Consider the following 10,052-nt stretch of genomic DNA (forward strand, 5'->3'; position numbering starts at 1 on the left):
TAACAGCAAATCACGGCATGACAACTTTTGCTCATAATTGGCATACATACTTGGGAGAATATCAATTTGATTATCAAATGTATTTGTATCTTTTACCGGCCATTTAGTTTTTCAAAAGTACGGCAGCCTTTGTACTAGAGGTATACGGTCACACTTAGTATGTATATAGTGCTGCTTGCACTGCTATCGATATATCGAGCGCAATCGAAAAACTAAGGCTTAATTTTTTTGTACCAAATATAAGCAATTTGTATTTTTTGGAATCTGCTTTTAATGGATCACCAACTAGTGGCTGCCATTCAACAGGCGGCTCTGCAGCAACAAATTTGCAATGCAATGGGTATGCAGCTTCCATTCCCTCAAAGTATGCCAATGAATTTCGTTGGCGGTGGTTACGGCTATGGGTGTCCAGAAGGAATGCCATCTTATCCGCTGTTTGACAAAGAGGAGGTCGACGAAGACGATGAGGATGACGAGGAGCAGGTTCGCACTCTGTTTTGCAGCAACCTTGACGAGCGCGTCACGGAGGAAATACTGTATGAAGTGTTTCTGCAAGCGGGGCCCATAGAAAGCGCTCGAATACCACTGGACAACACAGGTCGGCAACGTAATTTCGGGTTTGTTACTTACCAGCATAAAATCGCTGTGCCTTATGCAATGGAGCTATATCAGGGCTTGGAACTATTTCAAAAGAAGTTGATTATTCGGCCGCAATGCCCAGAGAAGCCAAAGCCATCAGCGATGGGGCAAGGTGGAACTCACAACCTATTTTCTCAGGATTTCCAATCGCCCGCCCCGCCCATGAATGATCATACAGGACAACGGCATGTCCGGCATAGTATCCAGGATGGAATGCAGTATGCTGGCCCCCAAAAGAAGTATAATAGTGATGCCCGACGCCGCAGCGACAGTGCTGTCATTGACCGCAACCGACCCAGACATCAACACCAGCAGCACCAGCAGCGCAACAATAGTGGGGGTAACCGTAGGTCTGATCAGAGATATAATAATGGTAGAAGGTTGCTGTAAGCTCATTAGGCTAAGTTCATTGTAATATTTATTTGTATAAGTCTTTAATAAGCGTAGATCTATTACACTGTACAAAAAGAATTTTACCATAGAACAAAGTGAGTTGATTCTTATAGGATCATATCACTTGAAACTACGCCTCCACGAAAGGAATATTTAGTCGAACGAACAGTGGTATAACGGCAATTCAAAGCAATGACCATGTACATCAATGAATCAAGAGTATCAACATCGAAAAAAATTCAAAATAAGATAATTGCTATTTACAAAAAAAGCTGACTAAATGAGGTGACTAGCGTGTAATGCTTCTTAGAGTCTTCTCCACATTCCGATATACTCGCGGTGGTATGACCTCCAATAACAAGCGCTGGTAGCTGCCGTGCTCGGACAGAGCTCGGAACAGCGACTTGGCATAGCTTCGGGTCTCGAGACTGCCCTCAAGTAGAAGATTTGCACCGACAGTGAAAAACTTATCACGATTTTCACGGCCCATTGAGTAGATGCGATCGCAGCCCAAACGTTCGACCAGTCTAAACATCAGCTTCGCCGTCGTAGTTCGTACTACGGCATTCTGATGCTGAGCACCTTTGATTGCCAGTATGTTGAGAACTTTCGCAGGCTGGACGTGATCCACCATCGACTCTAGGGCGCGGGTGGCATCTGCACGCAGAAATCGGTTTGTGTCCGCCGTGCGGTGCAGCAAGGCGCAGACCAGGTCATCACATTCCAATTCCAATGATTTGAATTTTAAAGTATATAGTTCCGTGGCGACCTGGCAAGCTGCTCGAGCCACTTGTGAGCGCAGATTACGAACAGAACGAGTGAGCTGAATGCATGTCATATGCATATGACTGTCCAGGAAATCCGCATGGTAGCGGATCAGGCGCACCATGCTTTTCAGGCCTGTTATATTTACCTCCCAGTTATTCGAGTCCAGTTGATCAAATGTCTTGAGTAAAGCCTCCCGTGGTTTCTCAAATCGTGACATAGTGGGCGGAAAAAGCTCCGTCTGCGACATCTTGATTGCCTGTTTAACGGGGGAGACGCGTCGCTGACTACGCAATAGATATGACGTTTTCGACTTTTGTTTCAGTGGTGTGTGTTGTGGCTTCGAAGGCAGCCGATTGGCCTGCTCAAAGTGAGAGACGATTTGAGAGCTATTATCAGTGGTGCTGGTACTAGTGTCCAGAGAATCTTGCTTTGAGTTGGGTCGCCGCCCATAGAGCGAGTCGAGTGAGATACTGCGTGAGTGTATGCCCCTATCGTCTTCTAGGATTTCAGACTTTTTGCTAGATGAGCTTCGAGAGCCCGATGGGAGCTGTGTTTCGTTGTTCGGTGGCAGCTCTGGTGATTCGTGAAGGGACGCCGCCTCTACTGCTGTTGATTCAAGCTCGTTCTGCAGATCCTCAACAACGACAAAGCTATTGGCGCTCTCAATCTCCTCTTCAATAGCCAGCGATTTCATGGATTGAGCACGCGACATTTGTGGCGTTGCATCCTCGAGTTGTGTCTTAATGCTTTCCGTTTTGCTTTGCAGGCTGCTAACGCTTTCATTCCGTTTCAAAGCGGGCTCCTGGCAAGGTGACTCTGTTTCTTCCTCAATGTCGTCGACTACTAGCTCCCCGAATTGTGTTTCTAAATTTGTTGCATCCATTTCAACAGAGAGAGACTTGGTCTGTTTGCCCACATCGTATGATTTAGCCGAGGCGGTTGACTTCTGAGAATAGCTTGTTGATTTGATCGATAGGGGAGAGCCTTCTCCGTTATGATTGCTTGCCTGTGGCCCGATGGCTGTTGTAACTTGACTAGGTGTTTCGGCTTTTACTCTAAGGAAAATAAATAACAAAATTAGTTTGATCAAAGCATTTTTAGTTCACATTCACACTCGAAAAACAACTTACAGCTCTACCTGGGGGAAACCCTCATTCACGAAATTTTTGTCAACTACTTGAGGGGGGTCGAGCACTTGCCACGTCACTTTATCGGCCACATTTGTAGCCGTTTTATCAATTTGCATCGATTTTCTTCGTTTGGTGTGGCAAACACAACACTGACAGAGACACCGATCATAAGATATCATTGCCCTTTCCAATACATATTCCTTAACTGTGTGAAATGCGTCGCGAAGCACGACCAAAAGATTTGCGGGTTGACCGCCACAGCTAAAAACATTTGGCATTTTGCTAGCTATGCTAAATTCTTTTCGTTAGTCTAGAATAAAAAGCCTAGTTATAGAAGAAGTACATTCCGACGAGGAGCCTGATTAAAATGTATTAATTGTAGCACTAGTATCTGGCCTGGACTGCTTAACCACTTTAAGCAACAACGCCACTTCACAAACTGTTTGCAATGGCTCGTAGGACGTCGGGCTGACCACCTCTTGAATTCTCCCACTAAAAGGGCAGAAACGCCCAATCCACAGCGCTTTTTATTTCCATTTCAGGGAAATACAACCAAACACAACTAAAGTTGCAAATGTAAAACAGGACATTGCGTTTTCCACAGTAGCCAAAGCCCACACACAGTCACAGAAAGTCAGACCCTTCCAATACAGCGGGCACCCCTGAATATAGCTAACTATACATATTCCTATGTATGTATATTATATGTGTATATATGTATATAACTTGCGACGACGACTACGAGAAGCTAGCCATTGGCCTGCCACGGTGCCTTCACTGTTGGTATTTACAGTTGGACTTTCTGTTTTTAATCGAGCGCCTTCTTAGTCATGTTCGGATTTCTTCGTGCGTCTGGCACGAAGACCGTAAATGGAAAACAGTGTAGCTTCAGACTGTTCGACACTGGGTACCCTACATGCAGCCAAATCATTTAGTATATGATGTAAATAGGTAAAGCTCTATTCTTGGATTGACATTTGTTGGTAAATTGAAAATAGTATGGAAGTAAATAAAATAGTTAACTGAATCAAATAATAGGAGGCAATATATTTAAATAAATAAATAAATAAAAGAAATGGGGCTTCAATCTGGGTTTTGTATAAAACATATAGTAATATCAATATTATATTTTATTAGATATTTGGCCAATTAAATAATTTGCGTTGCAAGCGCAGATGTAATATTGATTAATTTTGCAAAGGATGGTTCAAAAGCACCCAGAAACGATGACTAAATAGAATAACACGCATTACACAATCAGGCTGTAGGTAACAGGTATTTGTAGTGGTCATTTGAAGGTTCGTTAGTGGTTATATTGGACATCCTGTCCCTGATGAATGTTTCAGCGCGCATTTAAATATTTAGGTTAAATAACGAATTTGTTTGCGCTTTGATATGGTGGCGATGTTGTATGACGTGCCCAACTTTTGGGGTCAACAACTACATTATTTTCGCTGTGATTTTCGATAAACGGATGGCGACAGTGCTCTAATATTAATATATAATCTATGTACAAATTATACCTAACACTTGATAATGTTAACTCAACTTAACTTGGATGAGTGCAGTGGATTAAGTTTTTTTTACCGGATATTTTGAGTTGAATAATTTACGTTTTAATAAACTTACTTGAATTTAGAACCATTCAGAACATCTCTGTTCGTTGTTTCCAGTTGGTGATCCAAATCTTGATTACTGACCTCCTTTAATTTTGATATTGCTTTTGTTTAGAAAAAAAAAATGTTATTGTTTGGGCATAAGTTTTAATTATTTATATTAACCTTGAGATTGACTGCTTCTCTCTAGCCAATTCTGTTCTACGTATATTTTTTGTCTTGCTGGCTCCTTCTGAACTTGCGGCTTCTGACATTTTTTCACGCTATGATTCGCATTTGAGTCATCTTTGGTGTCCTCGAAACTATATGTACATGGCTTTCGTTCTATGTTGCGCATGAAATTGGTAATAAAATCCGTTTGTCGCTTCATAATTGGAAATCTATGCAAAGATAAGTGTAGATGAGTTAGCATGACAATTGGGAATACTTTGCTGCATTACCTTGAATTTTGTCGAGCCAAGCGCCTATTAATGGCCAAATTACAAGGAGTCAACTGTATGAAACTTCCACTGCCACTGCCACTACTGCAGGACGTTGTCGTACTATCAGTGCTTCTGCCATCCATTGATGATTCAGAGTATGCCTTGGCTCCCAGGCGACGCTCCATGTAGTTAGCTGAAATGCCAATCAATTTATTAGGCACATTTATATTATGTTTGTCTTAAAGACCCAAATATACTTACAATTAGTACTATACATTTTTTTTTTGAAAAAGTCCTGGAAGAAAAAAAAGAAAATTGGTAGTGCAAACACTTCTATTTGGTCTGGGCTATATGAATATTCGAGTTGAACTCACATTAGAGGCTCGAGACATTTCTAGCGCTTCGGGCGGGGAGTGGAATGAGTGTCGGTGTAAGTTCTCGTCTATTGGAGTGCTATGAAATTCAAAATGTATTTGAATAATTCACATTGAACTCAAATAATAAGTATAAACCTTTGATTCGTCAATTCCTCTGCATGTTTGCTTTCCTGCATCAACCGCTTTTTATTGGCCAATTGCTGGCGACGTCTCTTAATGGCATTTGGAGACGCTGAGCCTTCGCCTTGCGTGATCCAGTCCACATCTGCTCCAAAGCGCATTCGCCCAGCTTGATCAGCCTTATGGAATGTATATAGGACGGATCCATCAGCTGTAATTATGGGCAGCTGGAGGCGGGACAAACGCGTTTTCACAGCTGACAGCAGCGCAGGTCCTAACTCTATGCTATCCACTGTCTCGGTAACAATTTGCATCACCTCATCCACCGAAGATATATCAGCAAGTACAGCAAATACTTCTAAAGCGGCTTGCCGTACGCGACGCTTGCGGTTAAGTGCAGCATAGGTCACTTGAGCTGCGAGGATGTTTATGTCGAAACATGTGCCGGGAAAGGACAACAGCGAGTAGATGGACATTTGTAGGGCGTGATCCCGAAACTAGTGATAGATTAGGTTAAGAAAATAAGCTCTAGGATATTATTAACTAACAATAAAAATTTACCTTTGAGCTCTTAGCATGAAGATACTCGGGCGCTGTCAATTTAGCGACTATAGTGCCTGCTGGCAAGCGCTGCATTAGTGCTTTGCACACGCGATTTGCTCCTGCGTTGCCCTGGCGACAGAGACCGGACAATATTTGTGGCGTCCGTTCCTCCAAGTTGTCCAGTGGTAGGCGTGAAATGAGATTAACTAGAACTTCGCGCTTCAGCTCAGCTACCTCGAAGTTGCGCTCCGAGGATAGTAAGGTGCGCAGCAGGCTATCTAGATGGGGCTGCACCTTCACTAAGTTGCTGGATGTGCTGAGAGCTATTTCTAGCTGTGCTATACCCTGCAAACGGTTGCGCCAATCCTGCGTGGCAAAAGAAGATTAAAGAAATGGTTTAATGTAGCTGCAAGTATATTTTATGGTCAAGTAGACTGGGTTCGAATTTCTGAGTCATTTCAATAATTGCAGCAGTGGAGGGGCTATTGTTTCTACTAAATACAATTGGAGCAAGCTGAGTTGGCAACGATAACGTCGCTTTAAATAATTTCCTGGCTGCCCTATGCTCTGTAGCTGTTTTTATTCGCGCCCTTTTGTATTCTGTACGCGCTATAATTTTTGTTAATGTTTTATTATTTTTGTGCCAGTGCTGACCCAGTTTTCGGCACGCTCCTTCGGCCCCCACTCAGTCCCATTCCAGCGTGGACTGCGTCTCCATCAGCAGTGCTTCTTGCCATTTTATCGTCCTCTATGCATGCTGCTACTGAGTTATTGTTGCTGTTTTTCTCGCTACTAAAAATATCGCGTGCATTTAAATGATTGGCCGGCAGGACTCCGTGGTACTCTGCAGCAGCTACCAATACTGCAAAAGCATAGTATGCACCATGACTAAGACGTTGTAAGTGCATGCATCACGTCCTCAGCTTGTGACTTTTGCATATGTGAGGTAAGCTCTTGATACTCTCAATGATGTTGGATTACATTGATCTAAAATAGTTAGAACTTCTCATCTTAAAGTGATTTTTCACTAATAAAATAAGTCTGGGGTGAGTGATTTGAAGATACTCTGAAATGTGTGTAGAGCATATATTCGAGGAAGCTCTGTCCTCTGTCCAAAATCAACGAGCATAGGGTATACACACGGCTGTCGGATTCGAATTACCAAAAGTCACTTAAAAAAGTTTGACGGGAAACGCACTCATAAATTCGACGTAAAAATGTAGGGCCTTTTGAATTGTTCACGTCAAAAAATTAATAGGTCATTGGTACAGGGGGTGCACACCCCCGTCTATCGATAAACAGAATTGTTCTGCCATTAATATGTGTGTGTGGCCGTTGAGTTTTGGTACCGGCTCGCCGGTATTTTAATAGCAATATAGATGTTGTAGTTGAGGTAATGCGTGTCGTGTGTGTACAAAATTTTGGTGGCTGCCATTATGAAGGCGCAAATTGCGAGCGCATATGAAACTGTATATATCCTAGTAACCCAGTTAGCGTACGAAACGACCGCCGGCCATAAGAATAGCGTGCGTTTAATATAATTATTTTTTTAATTGTTATGGGGCAACACACAATGGACTGCAGTAGATTTGAAAGATATACTCGAATATATTCCGAAATATTCATACAGATCACTCAAGTTGTACGTATTTACTTACTCCTGAACGCAAGTCCATGATAGTTTTATAGTTGACAATGTCCAGATCTTCCCAGGTAGTTGGTGTAGCTGGTCGGTCTGCTTGCAGCACGCTCGCGGTTGCAGGTGGAGTAATTAAGTCAGTGGTGATGCTTTCGCTTCGTCGCATGGACCGAGGCGAGGGATCGGTATCCCGCTGAAGATTGTGTAGTACTTCGATCTCTTTGTGGGGTACTTTGGGACTGGTTGTAATACTACCGGCCGGACTGATGCTACGACTACGATAAGCAGGAGAGACGTCTCGACTTGGGGAGGCATGTGTCGTCGTTGCATTTGTGCTTTGCGCAGCCTGTTCTTGGTCTTTTAAAAAGCTGTTGTTTCGCTGTGGCGATTGTGCACTTCTGGCTCGGGGCAGGGGCTTGGTATTATCACTGGGGATTTCCAATGTCAAGGCTGTCATTTTGAAGGCTTCATTCTTGTCTTTTTCTGATTGATGTTGGTCCTCTAACACAGAAGAAGAAGACTGTGGTGTATTTGTCTGCTGTCCGTCCGCGTCTCGAACAGGGTTTTCGATATTGTGCGTAGAGGAAGCTGCATCACTATCGGGTGTACGCATTTTAACAATCTCTCCACCAAATGTCACTCGTTTCAAGCCCCGAAAGGGTGCATCAATATTAGTTTCGTTCACTTCCTCCAGTTCTGAATCGCTAATTATCTGAAGTATCCCTGCATCCATTTCTCGTGGCGGCTGTGCGGGGAGTGGACGACACACAAGTTCTGCTGATTCTAAAATGGGACTATCTGCGTCTTCCGTCTCAGTTTCTGCCTCTAGAATTCGCATGGTAAGTGTGTCATCGTTGATTTTAATTTCCGTTTCCATAATCACTTTCCCTTTCTCTGGATGTGAGACTTCTTGCGGATCCTGCGAAGTACTCGGCGCTCGCCATGTGTGCTCCCGGGGTAGAGCTCTCCAAGCGCCTGCATTTGCACCTTCAGCTCGATGGGACTTATTAAATATTCCATACATGTTGCACAGTTGATTAAAGAGTGACAGGCCATCTCCACTTTGCACTTCGTCTAAGTAATGCTCAAACTCTTGCACACCCAACAGCTCTCTTATTTTGGTCAGCACCTTTAAAATAATCTCCTGTTGTGTCTGTTGACGTTGCAAGCGGTCTACTAGGCGCTCCATAACGTGCTTTACTATAAAATGACGTTGTGGCGTGAGCAAAATCGATTGCAATAAAGGCGGCAGGGAGAGCAGTACTCCGCAGCCGAGGCGTTCATCGTAGATGGAATGCTGGCTTAACCCAGTGTCCAATATCTGGAGCATGACCATCTCCGGAGCGCCAGTCTCTGAGAGGTAGACTCGCAGGCAGTCAAGTGCACCCTTTCGCACAGTCGGTGCCTGATGTCCGAGGTTTTTGATCAAATCAATTAAAAAATGCATATTATGCTTGTCAGCTTTAGATCGCATCACCATCAACACGTCGACAAGGACGCGTAATGCATGTTGGCGCACCTGCCACTCGGGATCCTGCAACCTTTCATGGAATTCGGTAAACATTGCGGCTGGGCAAATTGCTTCCGGCAATCGACGCGTACGTAAAACATGCTCCCACAATGAGGTTAGCTGCACAGCAGCTCCCACAGTTTGCTCATAGCGTCGTTGCATTTTGTTTGGATCTGTACTGTTATTTGACTGATTGCTGTTGTTGTCGGTAATGTTGCTGCTATTGCTGCTGTTGTTGTTATTGTTGTCCTTGTCCTCGCCAATGACATTGTTCGTTTCACTTAAGTGATAAGTGTCAGTCTGGTTGGCGTCGCTATTCCCATTACCTGGATGAGTTGTGTTATACGAAATGTCTTTTCGCTCCAAAATACGCTCAAAAAACATGACGAGCCACGGTTCCTCGTTTCTTGTATATTTGTTGTTGCCTGCTTCAATTATCTAACAACTTGTTCAAGCTTGCATAGAATACTTTTCTTCACTTAGTTTTTAATTTATAACTGTCACGCACGCTTGCATCCGGTGCAAAGCTTTCTATGAATCGCATTTACATTAAGTCCAATGTCGCATTGGCTTCGGAGCGTCCACCATTAGAGTTTTGGTCTTTTTCAGTTACTGGCAACGACTGCAGCTCGAAGCCGATGGATATGCTTTTTTGTAGTCAACTAGCTAACTGCACGAAGTGCCGAAAATGGTGAAATAACCCCAGTATAATTTTCGTTACTCACTGCGCAGGTCACAGGTCCCTCTCCGAAATGGCGAAAGCAACAATTATTCCGGTTGCACCTCACGCTAAGAATAGGACTCTTTCAATTGTTTTGTGTTGTTTTTACAAATGCAACTTTCTTATGTATTTATTGTAGTATACAAATGTATCAACTATATTTCAGCAAGTATT

General features: G+C 43.4%; 2 protein-coding genes across 2 annotated transcripts; one reads left to right on the forward strand and one right to left on the reverse strand.

Annotated features, from left to right (window-relative positions):
• Nucleotides 1-268: 268 nt before the first annotated feature.
• On the reverse strand, nt 269-9,847 carry LOC108649265 (uncharacterized). Its single transcript, XM_089257011.1, has 10 exons — nt 7,667-9,847; nt 6,027-6,374; nt 5,481-5,962; nt 5,343-5,421; nt 5,230-5,263; nt 4,987-5,161; nt 4,712-4,926; nt 4,560-4,650; nt 2,931-3,233; nt 269-2,855 (listed from the first exon to the last, which is right to left on the reverse strand). Exons 1-10 carry the CDS (start codon nt 9,539-9,541, stop codon nt 1,322-1,324), a joined length of 5,136 nt encoding a protein of 1,711 aa, XP_089113137.1. The 5' UTR covers nt 9,542-9,847; the 3' UTR covers nt 269-1,321.
• On the forward strand, nt 274-1,162 carry LOC108649944 (uncharacterized). Its single transcript, XM_018099044.3, has one exon. It carries the CDS (start codon nt 274-276, stop codon nt 1,027-1,029), a length of 756 nt encoding a protein of 251 aa, XP_017954533.1. The 3' UTR covers nt 1,030-1,162.
• Nucleotides 9,848-10,052: the final 205 nt, after the last annotated feature.

The sequence above is a fragment of the Drosophila navojoa genome, chromosome 3, assembly GCF_054131105.1.
Source record: "Drosophila navojoa isolate 15081-1374.11 chromosome 3, UAZ_NAV_1.0, whole genome shotgun sequence".
NCBI classification, from domain to species: domain Eukaryota; kingdom Metazoa; phylum Arthropoda; class Insecta; order Diptera; family Drosophilidae; genus Drosophila; species Drosophila navojoa.

What these genes read in the sequence shown, in the direction of transcription:
- LOC108649944 (XM_018099044.3), top strand. Translation starts at nt 274, where the DNA reads ATGGATCACCAACTAGTGGCTGCCATTCAACAGGCGGCTCTGCAGCAA.
- LOC108649265 (XM_089257011.1), bottom strand. Translation starts at nt 9,541, where the DNA reads ATGTTTTTTGAGCGTATTTTGGAGCGAAAAGACATTTCGTATAACACA. An exon ending in AAATGTCTCGAGCCTCTAAT is followed by an intron (nt 5,264 to 5,342) that starts GTGAGTTCAACT and finishes TTTTTCTTCCAG; the next exon opens with GACTTTTTCAAAAAAAAAAT. An exon ending in GAGAAGCAGTCAATCTCAAG is followed by an intron (nt 4,651 to 4,711) that starts GTTAATATAAAT and finishes TCTAAACAAAAG; the next exon opens with CAATATCAAAATTAAAGGAG.